Raw genomic sequence first — 21,514 nt, 5'->3', positions numbered from 1 at the left:
TGGTAAACCAAATGGGCCCCTAATTAGATATTTAACTCATGAGAGTTTAAAATGAAAGTTTAATTTGTTTTTTTTTGTCCATTTTACGCTCTCATGAGTTAAACGTCTGCATTAGCATTACTTAATCATTTACAAGAAGTCTGTAGACACAATTAGGGAACGTAGAATAATTGTTATTTTGATCAACGTGTGCCTGGCTGGTATCACTCCACCAACTTCAATACAGCATGGAATTGTGGACAAAATCTTATCCAACCACAACAAAATATTCGAAGTTTGGTCTGTGGCTTAAATGCCAAATATATAATGGGCCTTGATATGAAGAAGTTTGAAAACCATTACCAGTGGATCTCTCAACATGTGGGCCAGGACACCCAGGGGGGTCCACTGTCAAGAGGACAGTGAACTGACAATTTAAGGACTTGTTTTTAATTTAATATCTAAGATTTCGGCATTCTGTATTCTGAGTGTACGGCAAGCCTAGTCCTTTTGCATGATATGGTTCTACAGAACTTCTAACACTAGGACCCAGAGGAGTGCAGCAGTTGAACGTGTGCGTCAGTGTTGCCATGTCTGCTTATTATAAGCTACTTTGGGCTTGGCTTTTTTTGGCCGTATTGTTTCTAAAGTGATTGATTAATTGATATTTATTTTTTTTCCACAGTAAGTAAGTGGGTATATTTCACATGAAAGCACAAGTCATTACAAAAAGTGTTACTTGTGGACAAACCATGATAAAGCACTGAGACTTCTTTACAACAGGGTCCACCATTTTCAATTCATTTAGAGACGTTACAGACTTACAAATACACACTTATAAATACACATTAATAATAATTAAAAGAAATCACACCCATGTGAAGTGAGGGGCGCTCTTATCATCATACATCATCCCATTCCGACCAATCACAATCTGGGAAAAAAGGAAAAAACATGTAACGGGGAGAAAGGGGTGGGGACTCAGACTTTATTTACGGGGGCCAGTTTCAAATCGCATGCCGTCCGGGATGCCCTTTAAGAGCGGTTTTGAAGGAGTCAAGGCATTCACATGTCTTAAAGGGATTGTGACATTAAAAAAAAGGTTTTGGAATTGTTCTTGGTTTTTTTTAGGTTTTCTAATCTCAATTGCACCCAAAAAACATGAACTTTTAACATTCAGTAGATTTTCTGTGATCTGGGGTTTTCTGGCTCAAACAGGTGCTCTGATTTGCCGGCAGTAAGTGACATCACTTACTGCAAATCCCATATATGTCAATGGGATTTGCCAGCAGATGTCACTGTTTCACTGTGTTGCCTGTTTTCATTGTAGCTCAAAAGGCCCAAAAAACCCCAAAGAAAACTTCAGACCACAGAAAATCCACTGAATGTTCAAAGTTCAGGTTTTTTGGGTGTAATTGAGGTCATAAAACCTAAAAGAAAAAAGAAAAAGAAAAATAAATGAAAATGAATGTCATAAAACCTTTAATGACTGTTGGTAGGGCGTTCCACATTTTGGTGGCATATAGGAGCAAAATTAATTGAGTCCCTTAGCCGAATATGGGTTACACATGGTTTGTTGAACTCCTTCTGGTGTTGCGACTGCGAGTGTGGACTTTGTTGACATTAAGGAAGTATTTGGACAGGTACATGGGGTATCATGGTGGTGTAGCGCAGTGGTTCCCAAACTCTTTCATGTCAAGGACCCCCAAATTGACACTCATTAGCCCACGGACCCCCATTAGAAAATACATGCCAGGACTCCCGTTTAATGGCATTTCTATCTCTGGGACCCCCAGTTTATATTGTACAATCAATGTTAATTGTACAGATCCATAAGGGTTAATTTGGTTCCAAACTATCCTTTAGCTGGGGACCCCTGGAACTCCCTCAAGGACCCCTGGGGGTCCCTGGACCCCACTTTGGGAACTACTGGTGTAGTGAATGTAGACCATGCAGGCCCATTGCAAGATGCTGTACTGTCATCAACCCTAGGCCATTCCAGCCTGTCAAAATGGGCAGGTGCGTTCTGGGAGTGAGGCCTAGTAGTAGCCTGACCAGTTTGTTTTGGGAAGTCTGGAGTCTGGAGTCAATTCCTTTGGTCTTTTAAACATTATGTTATACTTTAGCTATTGAAAAATAAGCTTGTAGATCTGCTATTTTTGAAAAATCATGAAAATGTTGTGAAAATCTTTGAATATAATTTCTTTCAGAGCGGACGTTTTTAACTTGACATGAAAATGTTTGAGAACGACTGACATAGAGTGCAATGGTCAAGAGGTGTGCGCACATCCACAAATGTGAACGGGTGCAGGATCCAAAAAAGTAAGAAAGGAGATCTGCACACCGTTTTAAAAGCTCCCAGTAATGTATTGACAACAGAGCCTTTAATTCTTAACGACTGACATAGAAACATGGGTTTTTCAGAAAACTGTCAGGATTTAGAAGGCATTTGTAGAATCGTCCTCAGGTCTAAATAGGATAATTGGGCTTTCTTTGGTTTAAAGCTGCACTATAACTTTCCTCTTCTACCCTGGATTTGATTGAAACCGCTTTCCTTCACAAGTGCTAAAATATTTACCATTGAGAGAGAGCTAATCATACCAATGAGCTGCTTGCTCAGGGGATAAATCCAGTCTGTGTCTATAGATGAGACATGACCTTTGACACGATCAAAATAGAAGAGAAGGGAGACAAAATATAACTGCCCAATGGTATAAATTATATTATTTATACATACTCTACTACATAAATACAAAAAACAAAAATTTAACACCACACGTAGGCCTACGTGAGCTTGTATATCTGCTATTTCCCCAAATAAATCTTGGGGGTATTTTCAGATGGGTGTGGCCAAATACAAATTGATTTGGGGGATCCTTGACATCAAAATGTTTGAGAACCAATATGGCTCTAAAATTAAACAACAGATTATTAGAGACTAGACAATACAGATCGCACGTACTGCTTATTTTGGGCCTGTTTGTTTTCATAGAGCCGCGGTTGCTTATTTCTCTCGCAAGATCTGGTGACCACTCTGGTGCGTTGACAGCAGACGACACGCACGTATACGCACGCACGCACACACACACACACACACACACATACAGTATATACACACAGGCCCATGTTATAGCGTCCACCCAGCAGAGCAGACAGACTGTGTTATTATTCCAGAGGAAAAACTCTACTATTGTCGTGTATGTCGTGTAAGTACAAAATATATACTCCACTCAAAAACATGTCGGACAGTTGAACTAATTAATAAATCAAGTCAAGCTTTAAGTACGCGGTCCTTTCCTCTTCAATCGCGCTGTTATAGTGTCCATGTCCTCCTGACACAGACATGTTGACACACATTTCTGTTAATATTACTGTGTTTTCGGTTCTGTTTTTTTTCTTTTTTTTTAGTGAAGGCTGCAGCAGCAGCAGCAGCGAGCCAAGATGGAGTGTGAGTGGAAGCCAGACGAGCAGGGGCTCCAGCAGATCCTTCAGCTGCTCCGAGAGTCCCAGTCCCCGGACACCTCCACGCAGAGATCGGTCCAGCAAGTATCCTTTTCCCCGGGATAGCTATAGTGTTATATAGTGGCCCACAGCACAGCACAGCACACAGCACGGGCGTCATGGTCATGGATCTTGTGTTGTGGGTATTATGTGCTTAAGAGTGTGTGTGTGACACTCTGATGGCTGCATCATTCTGGCCTAGTAGTAACTAACAAGCTAACGGCTATGATGATTAGGTCCTATCGCTCGTTATTGGACGAGGCTAGATGGTGTTGAGCCCGAATTGATATCAAATCATTTGTTTTTGGTCGAGTGACATCACGGCAATGGTTTTAGGTTACTAGAAGGGCATGCGGAGCCCGGTCTATATAGGTGCTTGTTGACATGCTTGGTCAGCCTGGCTGTTGCATGCAGTGCACCCAAAAAAAAAATATATATATATACTGTGCTTATTATTGTGTAGGTACACACAGAATTTATTAACTGCATTTGTCTATTAGCTATAGTTGTCACACATATGGGGAGATATAATATTTTGACCACTGTGCTGCAAATTATACAATACAATGTAGATAGCAAGACAGACAGCATGTTATTTAGATAGATTCATTGTTTACCTGATATCCTATATACTATTTTAGCCTATATTGTTTAGACTGCTTGGTTCTTGGTTCCTTGGTGTACCCCTGAGCATGTGATGCTATAGTTTACCGAGGCACTGACTATACACGGTCTCTCTATGGCCTATTTGATGTGTGTGTTTACTTAGCTTATTGTAAGTCGCTCTGGATAACACCTCTGCTAGGCCTACAGTACTTAAGTGTACAGTCTAAATTGTAAACATAGCTAGAGATTGAGCTGATATACCTACCGTATACCTAGGAATGAGAACGTGCTAAAAGTAGTGTAACTTTCAAGACTGTTTACGTTGTGATCGCCTGCAAAGCGTTACATTGTAATAAGAACCCTTATCCATCGTTATCATTCATCTCTCACTTGCTGGCAACAGAAACTAGACTGTCTCGACTCAACATCACACAAATGAAAACATGAGACAGGAAATTCTCGATCACGAGTTAACATAATGTGGTTTTCTATCAAATGACAACTTCACCACAAAAGCAATTTCAAACGTTCAAAACAAAGTGCAGGCAGGATTTTGTTTTTCGGATAATATTCCCAATGAGCCCCGTTTAGAAGTCATTCGGTTTACTGTAACTTTGATCGCTGTGATTTAAAACATTTCATATTATTTATACGTATTAAAAAAGCCAGAATACATACTGTTTTAAAAAATGTACGTATGTCAATATTACAATAGTTTTGAGAAGGATGAGACCGCGCAACTCTTTCCACGATGCAAAGACATACTAAAAGGAACAGGAATCCAACGTTTCAACAATAGACTTCCTCAATATTACAATAATTAAAAGGACATCATGTGTAATTTGTCGAGCTTTGTCACATCCACCAAATCACCACCAGTATCATAATGCCATATAGTGTGAGGGATTTAAATTAAATCAAAAAACAATTTCACAAATCATAGTGAGTTGAAATTAAATTCAGACCTACAGTACAGACCTACTTTATAACTAGATTTGGGTCTTATAGCCGTCATTTATAGATCCTAATTAGACCGTGACTGTGAGTAATGTCAGTGACATACCGGTAGTCTTGTTTATTTAGTCATATTTAAGTAAGATATTTTAGTTTTCTCATTTAATTTAAGGTGTGTAGAGAGACAGGAAAGCTATGGGCAGAGAGAGTGGAGACTGGAGACACATGACAAGGCCGGAGGTGGATTAAAATGCGGGTCCTGCCCTTGGTCAGTCCACTAAGGGCAGATTCACACTATGGTCCCGGGTGTGCACTCGGGACCACTTGGCAGACATTGTGGTTAGTGTGAATGCTGCATGCCGTTCCCCGGAGCGGGTCACCCAACCGTCTCCGGGAGCGCATGGAGGTAGTCTCGGGTCGGGACCGATTGAAGTGTACTCGGATACGGATCACTGCAATGTGAAAAACATTGAAGTGTACTCGGGTGCGGAAGAATCAAGCTTTTCTCAAGCCATGCTTTTCTCAAAAACTATGGTAAAAACTAAGTAAACACTACATTTATTCAGTAGTCCACTATGTCAGATTCAGTAGTAGCCTACAAAATACCTGACGGCTGTGTGCGGTGAGTTTTACAGAATGATACGTAAGTTGCAGGGCAACAGTGCAGTGGCTGCGCAGTGCGCATTGATACAAGTCATACGACGTCAAACTGGTGTTTTTTTTTCTTCCACACAGACCAAACAGAAACCACAGATCGATTTCACCCATTTACATGTCCCGCCTACCTTGGAGATAGGACGGTTTCCAGACTGAGTATAGCGAGTGACAAAACAGATTCACGGAAAGCATCGATTCAGGCTGGAACCCAGGCTACTAAGCTACCAGTCAGGCACCCCCTTTAGCCAACCCTAGTGTCCATATTCTGGGCAAACTAACGTTCTCCAAGCTCACAACACATCGCAGCGTGGCACTTTGTGAGCTTGTAGATCGGCTATGTTCAGTGAAGTGTATACAGGGGGAAAAAAAGGAGTTGACCAAGTATAAAGCCCTGGGTCCTCCGACAACAAAGTATGTAGGGTTTAAGTGGCTAAGATATAATTTAGGGCTTTTTGGCATTTGTATTAGACAGGACCGTGTAGTTAGACAGGAAAGGGATGGGAAATAGGAAGAGACATGCCACATTTGACAGGAGCCAGACTTGAGCTCAGCTGGTCAGTCAGTGCACTATTAAGTCTCTGTGCCGCCCAGCCTGGGAGCAGAGATGGGCAAAATACATTGAAAATGTATTTTGATACAAAATACAAATACTGGGTCAAAAAATGTATCTAAATACAAAATACATCTTCCATCCCCATCGAAATACAAATTACAAAATACAAAAAAGTATTTCAAATACGTATTTCAAATACATGTATTTCAAATACTACCCATGTCTGATGGGCAAAATATATTGAAAATGTATTTTGATACAAAATACAAATACTGGGTCAAAAAATGTATTTAAATACAAAATACATCTAATTTCTTCCATCTCAGCGAAATACAAATTACAAAATACAAAAAAGTATTTCAAATACGTATTTCAAATACATGTATTTCAAATACTGCCCATCTCTGCCTGGGAGGCATGCCGTTTTCGGGTTTATGATCCGGTCGGGAGTGGATGGTAACCTGCGTCATGTTGTAGTTTGTAGAGTGGATGGTAACCTGCGTCATGTTGTAGTTTGTAGAGTGGATGGTAACCTGCGTCATGTTGTAGTTTGTAGAGTGGATGGTAACCTGCGTCATGTTGTAGTTTGTAGAGTGGATGGTAACCTGCGTCATGTTGTAGTTTGTAGAGTGGATGGTAACCTGCGTCATGTTGTAGTTTGTAGAGTGGATGGTAACCTGCGTCATGTTGTAGTTTGTAGAGTGGATGGTAACCTGCGTCATGTTGTAGTTTGTAGAGTGGATGGTAACCTGCGTCATGTTGTAGTTTGTAGTCATCATCAGGCCGGAACAACCAAACCGGAATCACCACTATCATCAAAAATTCCCCGTGATCATCAAGGGCATCATACTTTTAGGGCCTAAAAGCCTTGATGCGGCATTTGAATATGACACGTTTCTTCAAGTACTCCTTGGAATAGTTTGTTTGGTATATATTTTATTCCAACTCGTAACGACTGGCGAGACTTTAAACAAACAGGGGGGACCAAAACAAAGCGACGTCTGGAAAAAAAATTACCTTAACCCATTCTGAACGGGCACCCATTTTGGTGTCGGCATCATGTTATGCTTTAGCTATTGAAAAATAGCAGATCTACAAGCTCATATCGCGCCACCGAGTGGCGCGATACGAGCTTGTAGGTCTGCTATTTTTTTGAAAAATCAAAGAAGGACTGACATTTTTTTAATCTGATCTCAGGTCAGAATGGGTTAATCAGACCAGTGTGTGTCCAGTGGAAACCTCGTATGAATCTGATCTCAGGTCAAAATGGGTTAAACTACCTTACTGGCTAATTGACACAGAGGTGAAAAACGGGTTACAAAATCGTGGGATAAAAAAGAATACCTTACTGGAATATAATATTTTTATTATTATTATTTTAGATAAGATTTTACCATCCGGTCTAGACCACGCGATTTAGGAACACAGACCATGCTTTCCTCCGAGGTGGAAAGTATATGACGCGAGGTTGTGTGCTGCCAGGCACCCACGATATTTGAGACCACATCACGAGACTCGTGATGATATCGATATGAAATTAGACATCGTTTCCTAATTCTTCCTTACTCCAACCATAGCATTAGTATCACCACTTGCTCGCCTCAATGTGAAGTTAAGGACGGTATAGGACAATAATGAACGCACAGAGAGAGATTCTAGCCTGACAACACAGAAGTATCGTGACAATGATTATAGTCTAACATAGCCAGACGACAAGTAAGACGCGCAAACGCGTGAAGCGAACGCAGCTTGTGTGTGTGTGGTTGTGTGTGCGTGTGTGTGTGTGTGTGTGTGTGTGTGCGCGTGTGCGTGTGTGTGTGTGTGTGTGTGTGTGTGTGTGTGTGTGTGTGTGTGTGTGCTACAGCTGCGCCCTGTGTGTGTGTGTGCTACAGCTGCGCCCTCTGGTGGCGGGCGGGTGGTGTAACAGTGGGACAGACACACACACAGACATTCAGCCCTTGCTGTCATAGTAAGTGGCTCACTGCGTTCGCAATCAGAGATCTCTGCCTATAATTACTGATACAGTACATTTGGGGACATACAGTATAAATTCAGCTAAACAAACCTACACAAACTGTCCTGAATCTGATACTGTATCCGTATGAAGGACCACCCTAATGTTTTTGTATTCCTTCTGGGATGCTGCAGTGATGTAAATAGGTTTTCAATGTAATGAGTCTTTTAGATGAGTCATACAGTATTTTGCCATTCTTACAAATTGCGGCATTTAACTCCCATTTCATTTTATGTGGTTATAATGTGGTTATATTCATGTAGAAAACAGAAGAAGAAATGATTATTATAACTAAAGCATAACTATATGCAAAAATAAACTAGAATAAAAAACATAAAAAAACTACTGTGCAGTAGTACAGTAGTGCATCCCGCGGATGCAGAGGTTGATGCTGCATACATCATCATAGATCATCTCATTCCAGCCAATCACAATTTGCGTCCTGACTTCAATCAAAGCTGGGCATAGGAGGGGGGCCGGGGCTATTGGCAGCGCCCCTCAAAATCGGGTGCATGCTCCGTTTGTGTTGCGACCGTCCGTACATGCTCTCCCTGTGTAGGTGCACTGTTTTCCTCAACCATTGTTACAGAGACTCGAGCAGCTGAACCAATATCCAGACTTCAACAACTATTTAATATTTGTCCTCACCAAGTTGAAATCAGAAGGTATGTTTTTAATATCCACATTATTTCTTGTGTCAGTCTGTATTAACCCATTCTGACCGGGCACCCATTTTGGTGTCGGCATCATGTTATGCTTTAGCTATTGAAAAATAGCAGATCTACAAGCTCATATCGCGCCACCGAGTGGCGCGCTACGAGCTTGTAGGTCTGCTATTTTTGAAAAATGGAAGAACGACTGACATTTCTAGAATCCGATCTCAGGTCAGAATGGGTTCATCAGACCAGTGTGTGTCCCAGTGGAAACCTCGTATGAATCTGATCTCAGGTCAGAATGGGTTAATGGCTCGCCCCTAATCACAGGCGCTCTTATTGGAACGGTGTACAGTAGTAGACAGACACTAAGCCTATTTGCTCAGACACTATGACGTAAAATTATCCATTCATTGTCAATGGGAATTTAATGTTTGTGTAGGACAATAAAGGACACTAAGCCTATTTGCTCAGACACTATGACGTAAATGTCTCCATTCATTGTCATTGGGAATCCCTGATCTCTTTCCTTCCTCATGCCCATCAGATGAACCGACGAGATCCTTGAGTGGATTGATCCTGAAGAACAATGTGAAAGCCCACTATCAGAACTTCCCCAGTGGCGTGTCTGAGTTCATCAAGTGCGAATGCCTTCAGAACATTGGTGACTCCTCTCCCCTCATCCGGGCAACTGTAGGTGAGTCACAACATATCTAGTTCCTTTTGATTCTGGCACCTCGCCCTCGTCACCTCGCCCTCTCGTATGTTCAGTGGCTCGCAAAGTGGGGTCCGTGGACCCCCAGGGGTCCTTGAGGGAGTTCCAGGGGCGTCATGATAGTTAGGAACCAAATGGACCATTATGGGCCTGTAACTCTGAGAGTGTACGGGTGCATTAGGTTCCATTTGTACACTCTCAAGAGTTAAATCAACATTGATGTTACAATATAAATTGTTGTCCCAGAGATAGAAAGAAATGCCTGTTGAATGGGTGGTGGGTACACTGTCGCGCCGGGTTGCAGGGAATTAAGCGTCAGGCCTAATGTTGAGAAAGACATCAAGTCATACAGTATGCTAATTTTAGCTCCAGGGCAGCCGTCTGTCAGCGGCGGTTCTCCTCAGGTGCACATGATTCAGCAACCTCTCTTCACACCTTCCAACCGACCCATCTCCCCACTTCATTCCACCGCCAGTGTGTGTGTGTGTGTGTGTGTGTGTGTGTGTGTGTGTGTGTAGTAACCTGTAGTATTTCCTATACGATTTCCTTATGCCACTTATTTGTTATTTAGCTATCACCTTATATATTAGATTTTAGGTTCTAACTAACAGAAATGACATTACAGGTGAGTAATTCATTAAAAAAATACATTTATTACATTTTGCTCAGCTGCTGATTAGGCTGCTATTCAAATATAAAGAGAAATTAAATCAAAATAGATTAAAGGCAGTAAAGGTACTACCTTTACTCATATTCTGATAGATTTGATTAAAGAATAGCTACAAATTTGTGTAAAAGGTAACAGTAACTCGATTACCATTCTATTATGATTCATGGATTAATGGTTGCAGCGTTGCAGCGTTAGTATTCTTTTTGGTGGAGAGCTGTACCTTTACATGATGGCATACTGGCATCAGGAAGCTACGGTAGTCCCAGATCCACATCGGAGCCTCGACGTTCCCATTTGCATCCCAGAGACAGTAGTTAACTTTTTATACCTTCATCCTTCATCCCATGGCCCTCCACCAGACCATGGGATGAAGGTCCCTCCAGGCTATGGGAATGGGATTCGTCCCTGCTAAACTAGTGTACCGTAGTTTGACTGTAGTGAATTCTATCCTCTCATTCATATTATAGGTATCCTCATCACCACTGTGGCCTCCAAGGGAGAGCTCCAGAACTGGCCAGACCTTCTGCCCAAACTCTGCCAGCTGCTGGACTCAGAGGACTACAACACATGCGAGGTAAAGCCTGGTCCACGCTTCATTGGACGCTTTTCCAAAGTTATGACCTAGGAATCTTAATCCTTGATCGTTCTGTGTGTGTGTGTGTGCGTGCGACGTGCGTGTGTGCGTGCGTGCGTGCGTGCGTGCGTGCGTGCGGTGTGTCTTGTGTGCGCCTCCGTGCAAGCGCCAGTGATGTAAATAGGTTTTCAATGTAATGAGTCCCGGGATGCAGGGATGGTCTTTTAGAAATGAGTTCCAGGGACATTTGATGTGTCCCACAAGGAGTCATATTTTTACAAATTGCAGCATTTACCTCCCATTTCATTTTATATGGTTATACTTATAATGGGGTTATATTCATGTAGAAAACAGAAGAAGAAATTATTATTATAACTAAAGCTAGCAAAATAAACTAGAATAAAAAAACAGTACAGTAGTGCATCCCGTGGATGCAGAGGTCGTTGTTTTATTGCATCCCTTAACTATAAACTGCGTTTTGGGATGCAAAATGCACCCTATTTTAATCTCTGAAGCGCTGACAATGTCAAGTTCATATCACACTGCTCCATGGTGTTGTAGACTAGTACATGCTCAGATGCAACAGCTCCTAAAATAGCATTCTAAAATGGTTATACCATAATGCTGGCTGGCGGTGGCTTCAGGCTGTGATATGAATCCATAATGTACACTCATTGTGTTAACAGGAGCTGACTGAACAGTGTTGCTGCTCATGCGAACACTGATTGCTTTTGTTAATTTATAAACTGTGATATGACCCTCCTGTGTGGGGCAGTTATTGCTGCTGCTGCCCGTGCTGTCATGTGTTTGCAATCATTTCTCCTAACCCACACACGTGTACACACACGCACGCACGCACACACACACACACACACACACACACACACACACACACACACACACACACACACACACACACACACACACACACACACACACACACGCACTTTCATTTTCTCCACCTCACTTGGTGTCAGGGCTGCTTTATTATCACACATGTGAAAGAAGTATTAAGAGAATGATCTCCAAAGCAAGGACAAATTAAATTACGGCAATTTCGAGCCTTTATTCCAGAGGTTCCCAGCCACTGGTACTAGTACCACTGGTGGTACTGGTACCACTGGTTCTAGTACCACTGGTGGTACTGGCTATCCAGCCGTGCTGAAATGACCATGACAGCACACCTAGCCATTAATAGAATGTTTGAAGAACGGATGAATCACATTAGAAATATCAGCAGTTGTGCTGATTAGACAGGGCTTTGTCAGAGCAGCAGCATAATTGGATCAGAGAAAGCAGAGGAGAGGAGAGAGAGAGAGGGGGAGAAGGTCATGGTCAGTGGAGAGTGGACAGTCAGAGAAAGCAGAGGAGAGAGAGAGAGAGAGAGAGAGGGGGAGAAGGTCATGGTCAGTGGAGAGTGGACAGTCAGAGAAAGCAGAGGAGAGAGAGAGGGGGAGAAGGTCATGGTCAGTGGAGAGTGGACAGTCAGAGAAAGCAGAGGAGAGAGAGGGGGGAGAAGGTCATGGTCAGTGGAGAGTGGACAGTCAGAGAAAGCAGAGGAGAGAGAGAGAGAGAGGGGGGAGAAGGTCATGGTCAGTGGAGAGTGGACAGTCAGAGAAAGCAGAGGAGAGATAGAGAGAGGGGGAGAAGGTCATGGTCAGTGGAGAGTGGACAGTCAGAGAAAGCAGAGGAGAGAGAGAGAGAGGGGGGGAGAAGGTCATGGTCAGTGGAGAGTGGACAGTCAGAGAAAGCAGAGGAGAGAGAGAGAGAGAGAGAGAGAGAGGGGGAGAAGGTCATGGTCAGTGGAGAGTGGACAGTCAGAGAAAGCAGAGGAGAGAGAGAGAGAGAGGGAGAAGGTCATGGTCAGTGTAGAGTGGACAGTCAGAGAAAGCAGAGGAGAGAGAGAGAGAGGGGGAGAAGGTCATGGTCAGTGGAGAGTGGACAGTCAGAGAAAGCAGAGGAGAGAGAGAGAGAGAGGGAGAAGGTCATGGTCAGTGGAGAGTGGACAGTCAGAGAAAGCAGAGGAGAGGAGAGGAGAGGGAGAAGGTCATGGTCAGTGTAGAGTGGACACTCAGAGAAAGCAGAGGAGAGAGAGAGAGAGGGGGAGAAGGTCATGGTCAGTGGAGAGTGGACAGTCAGAGAAAGCAGAGGAGAGAGAGAGAGGGGGAGAAGGTCATGGTCAGTGGAGAGTGGACAGTCAGAGAAAGCAGAGGAGAGGAGAGGAGAGTGAGGGGGAGAAGGTCATGGTCAGTGGAGAGTGGACAGTCAGAGAAAGCAGAGGAGAGGAGAGAGAGGGGGAGAAGGTCATGGCCAGTGGAGAGTGGACAGTCAGAGAAAGCAGAGGAGAGAGAGAGAGAGAGAGGGGGGGAGAAGGTCATGGTCAGTGGAGAGTGGACAGTCAGAGAAAGCAGAGGAGAGAGAGAGAGAGAGAGGGGGGGAGAAGGTCATACAGCAAAGGGCCTCTGGGTCAGATCGTAAGGCAGCGCTCTAGTTTCCGCTTTTTCTTCATGACAGGCGTACAGTGTGATGATGATCATACGTCATACGCTTAAATGCCTAACAATTATTCAATAAGTCCTAATGGAAACTGAGGGTCGGATATGGTCGGAATAGTAATACGCTACAGCACTTTTCTGGATTATTCAGCATATCACTGGGGGTTTATTGCGAACGCAGTGAGCCACTTACTATGACAGCAAGGGCTGAATGTCTGTGTGTGTGTGTGTGTGTGTGTCTGTCTGTGTGTCTGTCCCGCTGTTACACCACCCGCCCGCCACCAGAGGGCGCAGCTGTAGCACACACACACACACACACAGGGCGCAGCTGTAGCACACACACACACACACACACACACACACACACACACACAACCACACACACACGAGCTGCGTTCGCTTCACGCGTTTGCGCGTCTTACTTGTACTGTAGGCCTATATTTACGTATGTCTGTGCTGTGTCTATAATACGACCAATCCTGGCACACACACCGTGTGACTGGTCGCTTCACACGACACCACAGCGTTGGTTCCGCCATTTTTCTTTAATGCCATGATCACGCATCAGTACCAAAATGTCTACTTTGCATAACAGGAGGTTTACAGGTGAGTGTGTGTGCAAATGTGTCCTCCTCACATACAGTACACAGTATACACAGCATTTTGTGTATACTTTTCAGATGGGGGTCCGCGGCCAAATACAGATAATCTTGGGGGTCCTTGACATGCAAATGTTTGAGAACGACTGACATGGAAACATAGGGCTTTTCAGAAAACTGTCAGTATTTAGAAGACATTTGTTCCCAGGTCTAAATGGCTTAATGGGCTCGCTGCAACGAGTTGTAGGTGCCACACTGTACTGTACGTGTACGGTACGCTGTATCGTAGTTCTATTAAAAGACTGGAAGCAAATGTGTGGAATGCCAAGTGCTCAGAGCGCTGACCGATGGACGATACCCAAGAGCAGCTCCGCTGTTGTGATTAATGACAGCTGGACGGCAGGTGCGCTAGTAGTGGCGCCCAGTCAGGGCCAGGTTTGTTGTCACTGAGGAAGACAGAGAACATTGACAACATTGTGCTCTCCATCGTCGCCTTGTCGTGTCTCTCAGGTCGCCGGTCTTATTTGATCATTCAGGTATAGGGCCAGAGCCATCTAATAGAAGAGTTACGATGTCGATATAGCTTTGTCTATATCTAAGGCTCTGGGTAGGGCTAGCCTGTCACGATTAATTATCACACAAATAATTGCGATTAACGATTTAATTGTGTTTTTTATGCATTGATCATTGAAACGTTACAATTTGTGTTTGCCTTTTGGGTTAGTCAATTACAAATTGCACTGAGCTGATATGACAAATAACTTATACAATATACAAAGAAATCACTGACACATACAGTAGCGGAAATAGTTGTTCTACAAGCTTACGACACATCACGGCATGTTGTAGAAAATGAATGTTCTGAAATGAATGAAATTTCATGAATTAGATAGAAAACAAATGTTTAAAGAAGTAGTGAAATTAGCAGACGTGTTAGGAGCATGTAGATCTGCTATTTTCACTAGTTTGGGTCCTGGTTTCTCTTTTGGGTCTCGAGTGAAAGATAATTGGGAACCAGTGTTGTAGATGATATGATACTGTATCTGGAAGAACCACTGTTGTAAATAATACTGTATCTGGATTGGAAGAACCACTGTTGTAAATAATACTGTATCTGGATTGGAAGAACCACTGTTGTAGATGATATGATACTGTATCTGGAAGAACCACTGTTGTAGATAATACTGTATCTGGATTGGAAGAACCACTGTTGTAGATGATATGATACTGTATCTGGAAGAACCACTGTTGTAGATGATATGATACTGTATCTGGAAGAACCACTGTTGTAGATGATACTGTATCTGGAAGAACCACTGTTGTAGATGATATTGTATCTGGAAGAACCACTGTTGTAGATGATATGATACTGTATCTGGAAGAACCACTGTTGTAGATAATACTGTATCTGGAAGAACCACTGTTGTAGATGATACTGTATCTGGAAGAACCACTGTTGTAGATGATATGATACTGTATCTGGAAGAACCACTGTTGTAGATGATATGATACTGTATCTGGAAGAACCACTGTTGTAGATGATATGATACTGTATCTGGAAGAACCACTGTTGTAGATGATATGATACTGTATCTGGAAGAACCACTGTTGTAGATTATATGATACTGTATCTGGAAGAACCACTGTTGTAGATGATACTGTATCTGGAAGAACCACTGTTGTAGATGATACTGTATCTGGAAGAAGGTGTAAAAATGTTTGCTAACCTGCTAAACGCCTAATCATAGTTTTCGGAGAGGCTAGTAAAAACAGAGAGATGTGTTGTGCGAGCGGAGACCAACCAAAGGGTGGTCACCTCTTCACCCGAAATCTGGACTATGAATAGTCTAATAGACCCGTTCGATGTTCCGTGCGTTGTCCTCCAGGGAGCGTTCGGGGCCCTCCAGAAGATATGTGAGGACTCTGCAGAGATCCTGGACAGTGACATCCTTGACCGTCCTCTCAACATCATGATCCCAAAGTTCCTGCAGTTCTTCAAGCACAGCAGCCCCAAAATCAGGTGCATGCGATGGATTTCTACTCTACAGCTTAGTAATTACAATTTAGGCATTTAGCAGACACTCTTAATACAGAGCAATTTGCAATAAATAATGGTAAACCAAGAACCTATCATCATCAGTCTAAACCAGGGGTGGGCAACTTTGACGATGAGAGGGCCAATATAATTCCACAATCACCTGCTTCAGGCGGCCACATTGCATATAGCTATTGAAGCAAAAATAGCCAATCTACAAGCTCAAAACGTGTCGCAGTGCAATGTGTTTTGAGCTTGTAGATCAGATATTATTACATTTTAATTGAAATCCTGATTATTATTATTTTTAATCTTAAATTTTTTGCTATTTTTGAATTGGAATACTGAAAGTAATTTTTTTATTTAATTTCAAATGCATTTAGTTATGTTAACTTTATGAACAAAGTACATTGGACATAAAAATGACAATAATACAAATTATACTAGTAATTAGCTGAAATCAATACCATATCAGTATTCTGGTATTAACCTGAGAGGGCCACATTAAGTGATGCCATGTATGGTCAAACCTTTTCAAATTATAGCAGATCACGAGTCGCGATGAAACACTTTGTGAGCTTTACTTGTAGATTGTCTATTTTTGAATAGCCAAAGCCGCTCATCGTATCTAAATGCCACATATTAAGCCCTTTAAAACAGGGCTTAAAGGGACACTTCACCCTTTTTGCAAAATAATATATGTTAATGACGTTTAGAAGCTTTAGAACACTTTCCTGGAGATCTTTGTGTGTGTAATATGTGGTTTTAGATATTTTAGATTGTAGCAGTGAGCCTGTTGTCTCTGATGTCATGGTCACTGGGCTCACTTCCTTCCTGGACTACATGTTGTCTCAGTAAGACAGCTCTCCCCCTATCCACAAGGAGGAGCAGTGCACCAAATAATTATGGGAATTGTAGTCCAGGAAGGTAGTGAGACCAGTGTCCATGACATCAGAGACAACAGGCTCACTGCTACAATCTAAAATAACTAAAACCACATTACACACATAAATACCCCCAGGAAAGTGATCTAAAGCTTCTAAACGTCATTAACATATATTTTTTTGCAAAAAGGGTGAAGTGTCCCTTTAATGTGTTGCATTTAGATACGATGAGCTTGTAGTCGTAGATCACCATTCTTTTTTTTTTTCTTTTTTTTTTTAAGATATTTTTTTGCGGCTTACGCCTTTTGATCACCATTCTTAAAAGGAAAATGTACCCCCCCCATTTGTTTTATTAACCGTTACACCCGTACTGTGTGTGTGTGTGTGTGTGTGTGTGTGTGTGTGTGTGTGTGTGTGTGTGTGTGTGTGTGTGTGTGCGTGTGCGTGTGCGTGTGCGTGTTGCAGGTCCCATGCCATCGCCTGTGTTAACCAGTTCATCATCAGCAGGACTCAGGCTCTGATGTTGCACATCGACGCCTTCATTGAGGTACAGAAACCTCTCATTTCCATAATATGGAGATGATTCATTTAGGGAGAAAAAAGTTAGAATATTATTTGAACTTGTATTGTTTTTTTACCTACTGTAAATTAACATGCTACTTGATCATACTACAGCGTCACACACAAGTATCAAAAGTAATAGATCCGCAAGAGCTTGAGCTTGTAGATCTGCTACTTTGGCGTTTTTACAGTAATCCTGAAAAGTAACACTTTTAGACATGAGGTTTCCACCCGAGAAAGACGTTTATAGAAACGTATTATTATTATTTTTTTTTGTGAAAGTGTCAGACGGACACTTAAAGCACGGTCTAGACGTCTTTGGAAAAGGCAGGCGATATAACTACAAATCCACATCCTTCCAAACCTTGGAACCTTTCCTTGGAGCCTGTGCACCTCCAGATGTCCCGACTCTCCGAACTAACAGTTCGGAAAGACTGCCCGAACCCTGGCGTTGGACAAAATATGAATTGTACTTGAGTCAGACAGAGCTGATCAACAGAGGAGAAAAAAATAACAGAAAATTGAAAAAAAGAGAAAAATATCTCTTTCCTCTTCCATCACTGTCTGTTCATTTGGCCAAAGCATTCCTTCCTGATAAGATTCTAGTCATGTCAGTTCGTTCTCTGTTCTCCTTTACGGTGCTGCTTAGTTCCTGGAGGGTATCGTTGTGCTCTGCTCCTTCCCATCTGAATGAAGGGATCCTTTTCAAACGTGGCAATCTCCTTGTCTTTCCTGTTCTTCTGTTCCATTACCTGGAACTCGTTCACAGCATCTTTTTGTTTCTCCTTTGGTACGTGGGCTTGCTGTTTATTATGTGGGTGGAATGAAGGTATCCACCATCTATTTGGTCAAGACTGATGTCATCAATGTAATGTCAGTGATTCAGAAAGGAAGCCATGCCATTATTAGCCCCTATCTTGTGTCTATTGTGGCTGGCCGTCATGGCCTCCAGCTCCCACCTGATGTCGTGCGGGAGTTCAGAGTGCTCCAGAACGTGTTGAATGACCGCTATCTTGCATAACGTCTTCAGACTAGGACATAAGTCTAAAATGTACAGGTTGTCAGCTGGCTTGTTTCTGTTGTAGCCTCTATTCACCGTAACGGACCTGTATCGGTATCCCCCAAACAGGACGATGCGATCTCCCACCATGCAACAGCACATCTTAGTTATCCAACACGGGCCTTGGCCCTTGGGCTCGACCTTCTTCCAGGAAAAAGTCTCTGGATTGAATTTCCACAGATCGTTGAAAGTCCGCACCAGCTGATAGTTGTGCCCGCCGAATATGTACAGCTCTCCGTCGTAGGCGAACGCTGAATGGCACGTGCGCCGTTCTGGAAGCAACTGTGTAGAAGGAGTTCTCAGCCAGCAGTCGGCCTCTGTGTCGAACACACTGATGTTGTTGTAGTCGATCTGATTGTCCCCTCGGCCCCCGAATACAAACATCTTTGTCCCGATGATGGTGGTCGAGTGATATATTGAGGCAGGTGCCAGAGTGCCTCTGGGAGTTATTAAAGCCCAGACCATTGTGGTGGTGTCCAGCTTGTAGATGTCATTGGTGTAGTATTTGGTCAGCCGGTTGTATCCGCCGTATATATACATGACCTTCCCCAACGCACAGGCCGAGTGGCCGCCTGTCGCCTCTGGGACAGGCCCGGAAACCTTGGGCTTGGACCATCTGTGGGTGTCGACGGCAAACGCATAAAGCACGTTACAGTACTCCTCTGTGTACGACTCCTCTGTGTACGTACACCCTCCCCAGATGTAGATAAAGTCTTCTATCAGCACGGCTGTGTGGCCGTCGCGCATGGAGGGGACCTCGAGGACACTTTCTCCACTTCTAGCTATCACCGGGGGCAACTTCGTCCAGCGCAAAGACACTGTGTTGAAGACGTGCACATGGATCTGACTGTAATTGTAGTCCTCTCCGTCACAGTGCTCTCCAAAGGAATACACCTTGTGCCCCACTGCCACAGCAGCATGGACTCCTTTTGGTCCTCCTTGCAGTGAAACTGTCCAGTCGTGTGGGAGTCCCACCTGCTTCAGGCGATACCTAATAACCGCCCGCTCGCATATCGCCTCCAGACTAGGAGTTAACTCTAAGATGTACAGGTCGTTGGCAGGCGTGTACCTATTGTAGCCTCTGTCCAATGCAACGGACCTGTATCTGTGTCCTCCCAAGAGGATGATATGATCTCCCACCATGCAACAGCACATCTTAGTCACCCAACACGGGCCTTGCCCCTTGGGCTCAACCTTCCTCCAGGAGAAGGTGTCTGGGTTGAACTTCCACAGATCGCTGAAGATCCGGACCAGCTGGTAGTTGTGCCCACCAAATATGTACAGCTCTCCGTTGTAGGCGAAGGCAGAGTGAAACGTGCGTCGTTCTGGAAGCAACTGTTTAGAAGGAGTTCTCGACCAGCAGTTGGTCTCTGTGTCAAACACACGGACAATGTTGTAGTGGATCTGATGGTCCCCTAGGCCCCCAAATACAAACATCTTTGCCCCGATCATGGTGGCGGAGTGATATGTTGAAGCAGGTGCCAGAGTGCCTCTGGGTGTAATCAAGGACCAGACCATCGTGGTCGTGTCCAGCTTGTAGATGTCGTTAGTGTAGTATTTGGTCAGCCGGTTGTATCCGCTGTAGATATACATGACCTCCCCCGACACACAGGCCGAGTGGCCACTTGTCTCCTCGGGAAGAGTCCCAGAGACCTTGGGCTTGAACCATCTGTGGGTGTCGACGGCGAATCCGTAAAGCACGTTGCACTTCTCATCCGTGTACGTGCTCCCGCCCCAGATGTAGACGATGTCGTCTATCAGCACAGCTGTGTGGCCGTCGCGCATGGAGGGAACCTCGGGCGCTCGTTCTCCTCTTCCGTTTGTCGCCGGGGCCAACTTGGTCCAGCGCTGAGACACTGTGTTGAAGACATGCACATCGATCTGGTCATAATGGTAGTTCGCCCCGTCACAATACTCACCGAAGGCGTAGACCTTGTGCCCGACCGTCACAGCAGCATGGACCCCTTTTGGTCCCACTCCTTTCACATAAACTGTCCAGCTCAACATGCCACGCACCAAAGTCTTTTGGGGTCTTGCTCTGTCAAAGAATGCTGTCGTGTTAACGTGTGCTGCCTTCTATATCGCACAGCGGCACCGACGTCACGTGAGGCTTGGCCAATCCGCAAATCCAAAGGGTTGGACTGACCAATCAGGAGAGCCAGTCAATCTCCCTAGCATGGACTATCCATTGCCACAGCAACCCCAGTCCAGTCTAGAAATCCTCTCCCCTGTACCACGCTAGCAGTCTGTTCAGATGGACACTGTCTAAGACAGTGGTTCTCAAACAAGGACACCCACCCACTTTATATGCATTAGGCCACGGACCCCCGTTACCAATCATTTAGCTGGGGACCCCCGGGAACGCCCTCAAGGACTCCACTTTGAGAACCAAAGCCTTGAAAATACCATGCTGGCCAACGTGTTAGAGGGACGAGATAAAGGTGTTTCTAAAAGTGCAGTATCTAGGGAGTGGATGGCAGCTGTTGTTCGGCAATCCCGAGATTTCGTGGTTTCAATGAGAGTCAAACAGTGACTCATAGGTTAGTTAAGAGTTCCATCTAGCGTAAAAACTAAAGACAAAAGTTGCTCAAAGTCGGTTTTGGCAGTGAATGAGGTAACACCAGAACCTCTTCCCAGAACCTGTTTGCTCTGGCCGGGGACGAGGAGGCCGAGGTGAGGAAGAACGTGTGCCGAGCCCTGGTGATGCTGCTGGAGGTCCGAATGGACCGCCTGCTGCCGCACATGCACAACATCATAGAGGTAAACGCTAACACATGCACTACCTGGTGGCCCCAGAAGGTAGTTAAGCCTTTGACTGGAGATCTATGGGGGCGATGCGCAGAAATCCTGGTCCTGGGGGTGACGAAGGCGTTGCCTAGCAACCTGGGCCAAAGTTAAAAGTAGATTTGGTGTAAAGCTTCATGTACGAGATATCCCGTACTTAGCAGACAACGGGTGTATAGAGGGAAAGCACGAGATATCTTGTGCTTAGCAGAGAAATAAT

The 21,514-nt window shown here is 44.0% G+C and overlaps 2 protein-coding genes across 2 annotated transcripts in view; one reads left to right on the top strand and one right to left on the bottom strand.

Moving 5' to 3' along the window:
- Positions 1-3,092: 3,092 nt before the first annotated feature.
- The window catches only part of tnpo1 (transportin 1), a 45,049-nt gene continuing 26,627 nt past the window's right edge, over positions 3,093-21,514 (top strand). The window contains exons 1-8 of the mRNA XM_083794267.1: positions 3,093-3,185; positions 3,388-3,525; positions 8,854-8,929; positions 9,465-9,614; positions 10,770-10,876; positions 15,857-15,990; positions 17,355-17,436; positions 21,148-21,270. Of these exons, the coding sequence (XP_083650393.1) occupies positions 3,421-3,525; positions 8,854-8,929; positions 9,465-9,614; positions 10,770-10,876; positions 15,857-15,990; positions 17,355-17,436; positions 21,148-21,270 (777 nt within the window). The 5' untranslated portion in view covers positions 3,093-3,185; positions 3,388-3,420. The remainder of the gene's footprint in view (positions 3,186-3,387; positions 3,526-8,853; positions 8,930-9,464; positions 9,615-10,769; positions 10,877-15,856; positions 15,991-17,354; positions 17,437-21,147; positions 21,271-21,514) is intronic.
- LOC310879575 (rho GTPase-activating protein gacHH-like) lies at positions 18,325-20,517 on the bottom strand (the record flags this gene model as incomplete). Its single annotated transcript, XM_083794350.1, has 1 exon — positions 18,325-20,517. The coding sequence occupies one exon, from the start codon at positions 20,515-20,517 to the stop codon at positions 18,325-18,327; it is 2,193 nt and encodes a 730-aa protein (XP_083650476.1).

Source organism: Protomyctophum parallelum (genome assembly GCF_964188405.1).
Source record: "Protomyctophum parallelum genome assembly, chromosome: 21".
NCBI classification, from domain to species: Eukaryota; Metazoa; Chordata; class Actinopteri; order Myctophiformes; family Myctophidae; genus Protomyctophum; species Protomyctophum parallelum.
The sequence above is the reverse complement of the archived record's forward strand: the minus strand, read 5'-3'. Positions and strand labels throughout refer to the sequence as shown.